This window comes from Parus major, chromosome Z, assembly GCF_001522545.3.
Source record: "Parus major isolate Abel chromosome Z, Parus_major1.1, whole genome shotgun sequence".
Classification (NCBI taxonomy): domain Eukaryota; kingdom Metazoa; phylum Chordata; class Aves; order Passeriformes; family Paridae; genus Parus; species Parus major.
The window spans coordinates 20,335,229-20,348,586 of record NC_031799.1 but is presented as its reverse complement, the minus strand read 5'-3'; the positions used below and the strand labels follow the sequence as shown (position 1 = coordinate 20,348,586).

The 13,358-nt window shown below is 36.9% G+C and overlaps 1 protein-coding gene across 4 annotated transcripts in view; it reads right to left on the bottom strand.

Moving 5' to 3' along the window:
• NLN (neurolysin) overlaps positions 1–13,358 on the bottom strand; it is a 39,585-nt gene that overhangs the window by 26,132 nt on the left and 95 nt on the right. The window contains exons 2-3 of one of the 4 annotated variants that reach the window (XM_015652459.2): positions 11,002–11,067; positions 1,402–1,658 (exon numbers count right to left, since the gene is read on the bottom strand). In XM_015652459.2, coding sequence (XP_015507945.1) covers positions 1,402–1,658; positions 11,002–11,067 — 323 coding nt within the window. Of the gene's footprint in view, positions 1–1,401; positions 1,659–11,001; positions 11,068–13,314; positions 13,334–13,358 lie in introns of those variants that run through there. The other 3 variants (XM_015652461.3, XM_015652460.2, XM_015652463.1) reach the window with 3 other exon arrangements.

Genomic DNA, 13,358 nt, shown 5'->3' with positions numbered 1-13,358 from the left:
TATGCCAAGATGTTTTAAAATTATAAAGTGAATTTTGGCAGCTTCCAAGTGAAATTTAAGTTCTATTGTCATCTCTGTCTTTTTGAACAATAAGTTGCAGTTACTGGGGTAGGCCTTTTATGTGAAAGGGACACACAGGTTTTAAATTCCAAGGTTCTTATGGAAGTCTTGCTGTGGTAATACATCCCTCTCATATGCCATGGGCTGTTTCACAGCAGGTCATGATAATTTCATACATAGCTTTGAAGATTAGAATTAAAACCTTAAATGTGACCTACTACTGCAATAGTATGTATTGAAAAAAATACATCTTCATGGCCACGCTCAAAAGTTGATGGCCACTGTTTTCTGAGTCCAACACAGATTTTCCTTCTGTAAATCTCTTTGGTGAGAAGACTTAGAATAATTGTACCAAATCAGTATATTGGTACAATTAAAGCTCAATCTGGAAGCAGGCTTTTTAAATGAAGATTACTGTCTGAATATGTCAGAAAAAATTCTAGCCAATTCACTGGATGTGCAATTTTAAGTAATGCAAAATCCAGACTAATATTACATTTGAGATGCCAGTTGTGCTTTTTTGCTATTCAAAGATTTTGCTCCAGCCAAGGTAGCTGCTTCTAGCACCTCTGTGGCCACTAAAGATTTTTTTTTTGAGTATTTAAAAGAATTTGACATCTATTATACTCACTGTTTTATAAGTAATGCAGCCACCATCTGAAAGGCTTTTTTCAACAAAGACATGCAATATGCAGTTTGTATTTTAGCCATCTCCTCTGACAATTATTAACAAATAAACTGAATGACCTGAGTTTGACCATTAAACCCCATCTTAATATTGCTATGGATTGATAATTCATTCAGAACAATCTAGCTGTGACTGTATGACCAACCTCTCCCTGGATTCCTCAAGACCTCACAGGCCGCAATTTAAACGTGAGTGAGTAAAGAAGTCATCTTTCAATAGCACATTCAAAAATTCCTCATCATCATATTTTCTCCACTAGCATTTTATCAACATCTCCATTACTCCATTCAACTTGCTTGTGTCAGATTCTGCAGTGTCTGAAAAAAATACTGCTCACTATGTGTAATGCACTATGCATACCACAGACGCTGCAGCCTACACTGCTGCAGTGTCCCCTGGCAGCTGCACGTGGTTGGAAATGTAACCGTGTGGAGCGTCACATGCAAAACCAAAACAGGTGACTAAATGCAGTTCTCTGGGAGCTTCCAAAAGATTGTTAGGACCAGAGAACTCTTCAGAGGCCTCTACACATTCTACACAAGAACAGCAGAGATCAAAATTGGAAGCAACAGCTATTTTTTCTCCACGTTTCCTTATGTGCAGATGGCATATGGAATGCCTTATGCAAAGAAATACAGAAAACACATGCTAACCTGCATATTCTACTTCTATATCTGCCAAAGCCCTTACAGTATTTTCATGTGTTACTTCTTCGATTTCAAGCATCCCGACACTGTCATATACATGCTTTGTCTTCCTGATAAGTTCTTCTGTTCTTTTTCTAATTTCCTCTGGTGACAGGTCCCATCTCAAAAGGTTTTGTCCTGATGCTATGTATGAAGAAGCCTTGAGCTGGCTAGTAATTTCTGCTCCTAACGTCATTCTCAACACAAGCCGTGGCCCAATGGACCTGAAAGTATAAAAAATATCTGTGCATAGCAAGATTCCAGTTCAATAGACAGTTTTTAGTAAACATTAAAAAAACAGCATCAGAATATTTTAGAAGGAAGAACAAAGTCCTTTTTAGAGCTGTTATCTTTATAAATTTAGTCTAATTTTTAAATAAATCTCTCTTATACCTTTTCCATTTAGAGTATGACTAAGTGCAAACAGGGACAAAAACTTTGGTATTGACAAAACCATACAGACTAAATTATGACTCAATCTTCTAAGGAAAACAGCATTGCAGTTACTGGAACTCTACAGAAATAGACAGACTTCATTTTTGAAGTAAAGAATAAAACTCACAGAGTTATTTTCAGATGACAAAGAACAAGAACTGCAAAGTTGCACAAAATAAGACATAAAAAATATCACTTGATTGTACCCACTATATCAAATAATTTTGTATTTATACAGGATGTCTGCCACATAATCAGCATGGGAGGAAACGTAGTTGTTACTCACTTGCAAATTTACTCCTTTAATTGTGTTTGATCTTAAATAGACAGCTTCACTCTTTTACCAGAAGAGGTACATTTCTTTACTATGATGTTTTAATAATCCATGAACTATAGTGGATATATAAATTCAGTTGATTTAATTTCTTTAAAATTAAGCTTGCATTCAAGTAGTCAAAATTCCTCCAGTGTTTACTATCATAGGAGGATTCCTGGCTGTCAGATATTTACTATCTTTCTTCCTATTTCTGCCACGTAATTAAAAGAAATTAAAAAAAAAAAAAAAAATCACATTATTGTAATAATGACAACTTAAATTTTTCAGCCATAACTGAAGAAATACACAGAGATCTTGCTAATAAAGGCATGTTTACTTAACACTGTTTTACATTAAGTAAGTTTTTCTCTTAACACTAGCCATTGTACCTTTATTGATTTTATTATAAAACCTGTCTGGTATGTGCATAGGTGCACAGAAAGGTTTTGGCATACAATGCAGGGAGCATGCATAAAAGCCAATTTTAGCCTGAAGGAATAACAAAACAGTGAAATGCCAACAATCTGAGAAGGGCTGCACACATGGCTTCTGTTTGAAGGCAGACAAAACTTTCTGTCAGAAGTCTTCCAATTCTGTAATAGAATTTCTCTAGAAATAGCCTAACCAAAATTATTTGATGCAAGACAAAAACAAAAGACAACATTTCTATCTATGCTTTATGCTGAAACTATTTTCCTTGTTACCACAGATTCTTCAAATCTATCAATTCCAGTGTAGGCAAGTTGTTTATTTTTCCTTTCAGTGCCATACAGAAACATCATGGTCCAGAATATTGACAATTTCACTTTGAAAACGAAGCGTGCATAAAAAACATTTGCTCCACCTCTGCTCTTTTTCTCTAATACTGAGTTCTGGCACTAAGGCTTTAGTAACTTCTCACTGGACTACTGAAACTTTGAATTTCAAATAGAAGTTTAACATAAAAGAAGCTTCTGTCATGAATGTAAATGCTTAAGTAATAACATTCTTGGTTAGTTTCTCATCCCCAAAATCTACTGAACTCTACCTGAATCTCCAAATCCATTAAAGAACAGCTTAAGTCATAAACAGATTCTCAGTGGACTGCCCTGTGTCTAGTTTTTCACATACTGATAGCACAGGTCTGGTAAAACCTTTTGGGAAGTAAAGGGGAAGCTCCTCAGAAACACGTTCATGGCTCTGAACTCTACCCCACACCACCCACATCCAAGAACATCAGAAAGACTACACAATGATTCAAACTGAAGTCAAAATAAAAGTCAAATGGAGTCAAAGAAAAACAACAACCTGAGCAACATAAAAGTATGATAAAGTGAGGGATACTAAGCAGATATTCTTTTTAAAAAGAACCTATTGCTTTTGGTCATTCAGTATCTTCACCTAGAAATATAGACAACACAGCCCTGCCAATGACAAATTGCATATCATCTGAAACAAACACTAAAACAGTCACAGCACCAACATATTGCATTCATTTATATCCATCCATATTACCTCCAGCCTGCCCAACAAGATTTATTAATAATTAAAGTTGGACTGAGTTCATGAACTGGAATGTATGGTCTCAGATTACCAGAGAGCACTATTTTTAAATACTAAAAGAAGATGCCATCTGATTTTCTTAGTATATTGGCTAGTTTAATTAAGAGATATACCTATAAACTTGAGAGCTGTATAAATTATTGGCATAAATACCAGCAAGTTGTTGACTACCTGTTAGAAACAGAAAAACCAGAACTGCCCAGTTTCAAAATGCTGATACCTTGTTTGCTTCTGCTGATAGGAAGATGCAGTCATTTGTGTAGATCAAAAATGGCAGTGCAAATAAGGAAGTTTTTCTAACTGACCAAATGGGCCTTCAAAATCTGTACTATAACATTTTATGTAAAATCAGTTGCTATACATAATTCCTCAAATGATCATTTACAGACATGTTGCTTCCTTTGCTACCAGTCACTCAGACTGTAGTAAGAACCAAAATAACTGACATGAGCTTACTAAAAAACTGTGCAAGTAAATATATATCTGCACAGGTGAAATCTTGGCCATTTCTTTCATGGTTTAGTGTTTTGAATTATTTATCTACATAAAATGATAAATAAATAAATTCCCCAAACTCCATGTATCAGACTGCAATATTTTAATAACTTTGCTCAAAAAGTAAACAAAGAAACAATGCCAGGGGAACCTTTAACTTTCCAGACTGGAATATAAATTCTATTTATAATGCTAGGAACCAGATGCAACAGCAAAGTTTCCTCAAACACTGAACCAAGCAGATACTAATATTATTTTAGACTTGCTTTTGGTAAACAGCACAAACATTACAGAACAGACAATTACTGCTTGCATGGAGCAATCAGAAGTTGATTCAGTTTAAATTAGATGGAAGGATGTAGCATCCCTGCATAGGCTGTTGCTAATGCCTGAACCATTTGGTTCAAACTGTTTCTGATATCACACTCTGTTTTCTCTGGTGTAGTGCAGAACACTAGAGTTATCTAAATAAGCCTGGTTTAAATATAAGGTTCATATCCTGCAACAGTATTGCTTTATCACATTTCTCTCAGTGCTCCTCCCTCCGTTGCTCATTTCTGCCCCTGTACCTCACTCCATCAATGGCATCAGCACAACTGTTGCTAGGGTTATACCTAGAAAATATTCAGGACAGCATATAGGTGAAAAATTAAGTGGACCAAAAACATCCAGGGGTGACAGCCTTTTACCAGGTAATCAGTCCCATTGCCCATTTGATGAGTGACTTCAAAACAGCTATGTCGGCCTACACAAAGTATCCATAAAGTCAACAGTCAGTAGCAACCTAAGCTTGCACTACTGCTAGAAACACATATGAAATAATGAATTTAGTCTAGCAAAGAGAGTCTTGAGATGATTGCCGCCATTAAGCATACCATTTAAATTTCCTAAAGTAAAAAAAGCTATTGATGCTAAGAAGTAATACAGACATAAGAACAATTAAGAATAAATTGGTCAGGAATACACAAAAGCTAGACTTTCAACAACAGACATTTCCACGCATCAGGGCAGTGAGATTCTGAAAAAGATGTCTAGTAAGTCCTAGCAAGTAAAAACATCTCTATTTATAACATGGTGACTGACCAGCTTATAAAATGGGTTATGTTACTTGGGTACCTAAGGTAGCATGGGACTAGATTTGACCTCCACAAATGCCCTTCCAGTCTCTGTGTTTCTGTGAGGTCCTTCAAAATTACCAAAACTTAATTTGTATTGCTTTTTTACAGTAGATATATAAAACTGGTCTCTGCTAACAACTTGCACTGGCCTTTTTCTGGGTTGAGTCCTCTAGCATTTAATAATGTAAATGGAATGACATACAGGGCAGACTGAAATATTTTATATATTTGTGAAATGCTTCATCCATTTAGGTGAACATCAGGAGGAAAAGCACACAAGTTTTCATTTGGACTTTCACTTATAACAGAGATTATTATAGACACAGCTGTTTACACAAATTATGGTGAAAACAGCTAATTTGCCAATCCCAAAATCAGTAAGAATGGAATTTTCTACCAAAAGCAGACTGAGTTGAATAACTCAGTAATAACTTAGTAGCTACTTCTTAATGAGGATTTTAAAGAATAAAACAAAGCTTCTAACTTGCAGACTGCAGTAATTGCAGAATGCCAGGTAATTTCTTTTACCAATAAATCTGCAATTTGATTAATTGCTGCTTCTGGAAAATATAAATTTGATTTGATTTTAGAAAGGGGAAGAACCTTCATAATACACTATTACAGCAATACAGTGGCCAACATGGCTGCTGCTAAGACAAACAATGCAATTGAATTTACAGACTTGATTTTTAACCTGTGCAGTATCTTACACATATTAAACATTCATGTAAGTCTGGCTTTGCTTAGAAACATTTCCCATGACTTAAATATGTGCCTTTGGTTTGAGTTAATTATGCTCCATTAACACTATTAAAATAAAACAAGAAAGCCACAATCTGTGAAGAAGCAGCAGGGAGCCATAGCACCAGCTTTAGAAAATACAGGCAAAACCAAACATGTTTCTACTACTGAGAATCACTATATAATACAGTCAAGATTTAAGCCTGCTGTCTCATTTAAGCCTGATTACAAATTGACAGTTTTAATTCCATCAAAGACTCTTTAATGGCACTTTCAGTTTTCAGATTAATCTTCACCTAAACTGCATTAGTTACAATGACAAGTAACTATAATTTTATGAAGTGAAGTAAATTAACTAATAAATTTCTGGGAAAAAACAAATACAGATCAATTTAATGTATTTGCAAATAGATTTGACAATACCATGTAGCCACACAAAAATCAGGGTATATTGGATGCATGCAGGATGGAAAATTAGATTCTGTTCTGAAAAAAGACCTGAAACAACAGCGTCGGAAAGTAAAGTGAGAGCCAAGATTTTAAAAAGTGAGAAAGACGGGGGGGGGGCAGTGTGTGCAAATTCAGATCATTTAGTCATTGAGTTCTTAAATACTCTAAGGCAAATAATTATGTTTTTCTTGCTGGACCTTATGTATACCTTATATGTGTACCTTCAGAGGACATTCTTATGGATATAAGTAAGAACAGATTTGCAAATCACAACTAATGCCATGACCAACTTTTTCAATCAATGTAGAGGATGAAAAATGCTGGAGTTCAAATTCAAGAGAAACATTTTGGTCCTTCTATTTTTCGAAACAGCATATCTTAGCTAGACAACAGTTCCTGGTCTTCCAGGCTGCCAGAAAAGCAGTGCTGATGCTGGAAAGCAGCACTGTGTATGTGAAGACTGTACCCACCAGCTACCTGCAAATCAATATCCACAGAGGCTCAATGTTTTGACTCCACCTAGCGGCCTCACCAAAATTAAAAACAAAACAAAAAACTACACACACCCTACTAAGGCAATATAAAAACTGACAGTTTGCCTCAGGACAACCTATTTGGTACTTGAGTAATATGCCATACATCAGAATTTCCCTGGAAGTCAGAGTCAAGTGCTACCAAACATATACAAATGACAGCAGACAGACATGGTTGAAGCTTTTAACAGTGAAGCCTCACACAAAATGGAATTAAAAAAAAATTAAATAAAGTTAAAAAGTATTTCAAAACCAAATCACAGGTATTCACCAGCATCTACTAGATCTATACATCTAATATAATGTATATTACAGTTGGTCTATTTCACAGGATGGGCTTTATAAAAAATTTAACAGGCTAAAATATTTGTATTATTTAGAGAGCCTTAGTTTTTGCTTGAATTTTAAATATACTTTCAAATTGCTTTCAGTTTTGTTGCACAACTTCAGACAAAAACTAATTGGGTATTTTATAGTAAAGCAATGACAAAACCAACCAAAATAAGAGAACTGGGTAGCACAAGATAAAAGTAAGAATGGAAAAAAATTTTCCAAGACAGGAGAGTTAAATAGGTCAAAGTTAATCACAGGGCAACATTATTTCAGCTACGCCAAAGAAATTAAAGCATAATCTTTCAATACAAATCATCACTTTTTCCTGCCAAACACATATGAAATCCTCTTTCCATTTTACTTCTCAGTCCTCTCATCTGCTTGGCTATTAACAGGATATGGAGCAATAAATACATGCCTTGAATTCCTGGGCCATTTTCCTTGGAAAAGTATTTGGCTTTGTGTCATAACTATACTTGGCACAGACATATCTTACTGTAGCAAAAGGATAGAATGTTTAGTACTTCTTAATTTAAAGTTCCGTAACTGCCATTAGAAACTGATTTTTTTTAGCTGAATCTGAAGAAATAGAAAATCTAACAGTTTTTGACACCAAACCTTTATTTTATCACTACACCTTTCAGAAAAAACATCTCTGCAACTTAGTTCACTGTACAGTCTACATTAACTATACTTTTAGCTCTTCCAATCTAAACAAGTAAGTCAAGAAACTGCAAGTCATGCAAACATTTAAAAATCTTTATCAATACATTCATTATCCTCAGTGCTCATGACCTTGCCATCTGACAACAAATGTTTATTGGTTTTCCAATAGAATTAACATCAGAAAACTAACAGAATGGGTACTCCATGGGAGCTAACACAAAGCCCAGACCTTAAACAGGAACTCAAACCAACATACTCGAACATGACACAACTTACTTATTTCTCCTCTTGCCCCCAGTTCCCTCCAATAGCCTAAACAAAAGGAATTTGGAATCTGGTCTGATTGACTTTCATATAAAGAGGTGATGTCCACACAGTAGTCTGCAGTGGAACACATAGAAATGCTAAAGTATGGTTTTTGCAGTGTCTGATCTCTAAAATGACGGCATCCAAGGTTCTAGCTGAGAAAACAAAACAGAACCAATGAACCAACCAAACAAAAACTGAACAGACTCCCAAAACCCAACCCACAGATTTCTAGTACTACTAATTTAGGTTTCCCAGCATCCTGTGAACTGTATGCATTGTGTGTCACAGCACACCTCCATCAAAGTTACTTGCAAGATCTTCAAAGTAATATTCTTATCACCACATGCACACAGACAATAATTGTACTACACCGAGTCTGAGGCACAAGGCATTAGTTGAGATTGTCTTATTGTTTGGTTCTACTGTCTGGTGAACTGAGGAAACACAGTGGAAAAAATTGCTTTTAAGGTCCTACAGCTCTCTCAGGTGCTGCTGTATAAGCATGTATAATATTTCCATCATGACAGCCATAAACAGCAGGTGAAGTGCAAACTGTTTAGTGCAAACAACACACTCCCAGGATAGCTCAGTAGTTGAATGCAATCAGCTACTGCATGAGAAACAGTTTGTTGACTCGCTCTGAAAAAGAGCTGGTACTGCAGGACAGTAGACAAATATTGATAGGAGAAAAATATTGAGAGTAGGTAAACACTTTCTCTGATTTATACCCAGTGCTAATCAGTTCAGCCTCTTCCATGGAAATATGCTTTGATTTCTCACTAATCTTGTCTCATATAGTCAAAGCAACGACAAAAGTTCCCTTGCCATCACTAGTTAGTTGTAAAACTGTGTCTTCATAGCAGATGATGACCTACTCTATCTTTTTTGCTTACCTTCTTAAATCAGTCTTCCCATCTTCTTGGGAAGACAGTGCATTATGAACATGCCATGTTTATTTCAGTGCTTGCAAAATTCTGAACACCCTGCTCAACACCACAAATTAGGAAAGGAAATGAAGCCTGCTTTCTTCTCCGGCTTTTAAGTGAAAAGTGATTTAGCAGCACTGTGCTTCACAGGCTGGTTACAGGTTATATGAAATATTGTTCCACCACAATTAATATGGCAAAGAACTTTGCTTATTTAACATTCCACTGTAGAAATAAAAAGTGTCTGTTAGAGATGGTATGAAAAACACATGTGCCCAGTAATATTTTGCTCAGAAACCAGTAAAATTACCACCATCCTCATCTCGCCTTCCCTAATCTAAACACAGATAACATTTACTGAAAAAGAGTCTCCTCTACAGAGAAAAACTCAGACTCACAAATCTATAGTTCAGTTAATATAATCTATTTTATTTGCACAGACTGTTGACCAAAAGGTCCTAAAGAAACTACGCTGCTGTGAGATGAGAACGTAGATCCTTTTGCAGGTAAATGGTTTGAAACACTAGGCCATTAAAAATGGCTGTTTATTTTTCTGAATGGAACTATATGACCCACAGAATCCTGCAGGGTTCCATGCAGGGTTCTGAATTCTTTCATGTCTTTAAACCTCACCTACAGAAAGCTGGGATTAATGAAGTGACAGCATTTGCTAATGATTATTTACTCATGATAATGCAGTGTACTAAAGGCAGCCACAAAAAGATGAAAAAGAATGTCACAAGCCAAAAACATTTAAAACCACTAACAAAGCGAATATCAGTCTTAATAAATGTCACACATTTTTGACTTTGCATACACAGGAGGAGCTGTGAGACATCTAATCATTCTGGAGACAAAACAGTTCTACAGTCACATCAACAAAGAAGCAGCTGCAAAGAAAGAAATGATAGGATCTAGTAGAGGTGGAATAGAACAAAACACAGAAATTCATTATACCGCATGCATGAAGCACATGCATACTACATGCATTTCTGATCCTCTGAAAAGTTACACACTTGTCTTCTGTTCTCCCACTTGCCAAAACCTAAGTCATGATGACTTAGAAATAATGATGACTTAGAAACAATCGGCTGCATTGAGCAATGGACTCTACTCAAAGTACAAATACTAATTAGACTGGGATTCCTTGGAGTTGACAAAAAACCAAAAATATCAAACAAATAAAACCCCAATAAAACCAAAAAATATAAAGCAGCACAGAATAAAGCACAATGGAGGAAGTACTTCAAAGATTTAAACAATCATGAAGAGGATGGAGAGAATGGACAAGGATCAATTTTTAACCTGTAACTTTCAATATAACCAACAAGCAAGTTTTAGGGGAGTTTCAATATAAAAAGGTATCACTGGAAGATTATTGTACAAGATCATATGAAAAATACCAGTTTTGTGTTAGAAGTTCCTGATTCCTAGACTGTTCTGAAAAGATAATACTGAATGTACATATTATCTTACATATTTTCTAAGGTATCTCATCCTGACGCCAGCTGAACAAAGTTTAGACTTCTGAACTAGCCCAAACTATTCTAAAGAAATCTTTCCAAGGCAGGCATTTCTTGCTTTATAGTGAGAATGATAGAACAGGTAAATACATTAACAACATTGCTTAGTATGGTCTAACTGGTGGTCCATGGGTCAAATAAAGTCCACATATGCTTGCCAGCTCAACAGCTTTGACTCACCCAGTCCAGGAAATAATTTTGTTCTGCAAATCCCGTCTAATAGACAAACTGTTGTTCAGGAGCCTGCTGTGGTTAGAAAGGCAGTAGCTGTTGCTTTTGACCACAGGAAAAATTGCTGCTGCAATACACAGAAGAGTTTATGCAGTCCACAGATTCATAGGGAAAGGTAAAAATGTCCCAAATGCCTTGTTTGGCCTTTGCCATTTCTGAGGTGTCAGACCTGATACTTCAATGGAAGCAAACAGATATACTATTGTTATAAGTATGAAATAAGAAAATTACTATGAATTTTTTTCCCATTTCTTTGCTCTCTAGTGACTTTCCTCCTTCTGCCTTTTCCCAGCCTCAGTTTCTTGCTGGTTTTCTTCCTCAGCAAGAGAAATGACAAGTGTTCACAGCTTCTTTCCACTTTCATTATATTGATATCTGTATAGAGTACAGTATGTTGCTACCTGTCACACTCATGTACATTGATTTCCATACTCAAAACCTTATTTTGAAGATTTTCAAAGAAACACCCCAGAATTCATGAATCTAAGAAAATTATTTTAGGACACTAAAATAATTTAAATCAGTGCTTCTTCCTTTATTTTTTTTTCATATATAAGAATATCCTCATAAAGTAAACAGACTTCTATGCTGAATTAATCTAGCTAGCTTTTTTTTTCCACGTGTTTTATTGCATTAAATCTAGATCTTTGAATCTTTTGAATCTGAATGGGAAAAAATTTAATTGGAAAAAGCCTCCTTCTGCAAAGCTGCTCATTTTAACCAAAATAATCAAACCTTGACATCATTTTATTTAATGTAAGGCATAATACTTGACACTTGTTAAGAATTGTCATTTTTATCTCATGTTAAGATGCCCTCAGGAAAAACAGAAGCTGGGACAGAACCTATTCAAGATTTCTGTGACCAACTCTTTAACTTTTGAAAGCTAAGAGGTCACTTTGACACGTTCAAGAATACTGTCTTTCATGAAACAATTACTTGGGCACACTGAAATGATGACTTGGGGAAAAAAAAATCACAATTAACCAAGTGCAACAACCATTTCCCATTCTACTGATTTTTACTTATGAAGGAGGCATTGTCCAAATGCAAACTGCAACCGAAGTTAAGCCTTTTAAAGGTTTTACAAACTTTTAAGAAGATTTTTCTTTAAAGAAAAACAAAAAAACCCTTCTTTCCTTCTTTTTGACGGAAAAATCTGTACGACAAAGTCAACGAGAACAGTGAAAATGACTGTACAAAAAAAGGAATGTAAATGTAAATTTGGAAAAGAAAACAGATGTTCACTTTCTTTAGCACCAGAAAATGAATCACTTAATTTTCAACAGCAGCAGGAGCCTTATGAAAATATTCTTATTTTCTATCTGCTAATACCCCTCAATCCTAATTTGACATGAACAAAGGTCATGTAAATGTCCTGTGATATAGGAGAAAAAACTGCACTTTGTGCAGCAAGCACATGACTATCATTTCTCAAAAGACCATGCGAGGCAACCATCTTTTTCATTTCATGCTGAAATTCAGCTCCATTCTCTTTACCACAACGTACACTCCTACAATTTCAGCGCTTGCTATTAAATGTTGTCCTTTAGAAAAATTAAGAGGCCAGAATCAAAGCATTTATGTTCATTTGTCTAGTCCGCCTAGAATTGACTACAAACCTTCTTTCACGCCGGTTTTCTGGGGTGCATTTAGAACTACTATTCATTGTGGAGTAAAGAAGTAATCCCGTTTTAAAACCTTTTGACGGCACCTGGTACCTGTCTCACCTGTCCTACAACGTGTAGTAGTGACACACCTTTTTATAAAGCTACAATGAGCAGTGTAGGTCTTGCTTCACGTACAGCCTGCTGCTGAGCCCACTGCTACAGCCGGATTCCTCAATCCATTGTGTTCCTGCCCATTTCTCTTGCAGTGAGTCTGACACCGTGCAAAGAGTACCAAAAGGAGAGCTCGCCTCGCCTCGCCCATCCTGCCCCCCTGGAAGCCGTGCATAACGGAGCTCACGGCAGGGAGGCGGGCTGCGGGCGCCGCTCCAGAAGCTGAGGCAATAAACCCCACAGGCAGTGAGGTTTCCTGCCCCACTGTCCGCCCGCGCCCGAGGCAGCTCCCCCTAGGCCCGGGGGTCAGGCCCAGCTCCTCGAGGGAGGAACGAGAACCTCTCGTTAGTCGCGGGCGGGTCCGGCCTCTCCCAGCTTCCAGTCCGGCCGGGTGGCCCCTGCCCCCACCGCCCCCCCCGAACACCGCGCTCACCCCCACACCCCGCCCGCCCTCACCCCCCGCCCTCGCCCACCCCCGCACCAGAGGCCGCTCCCGTCCCGGGCTGCGCGGCACCACCACCTGCC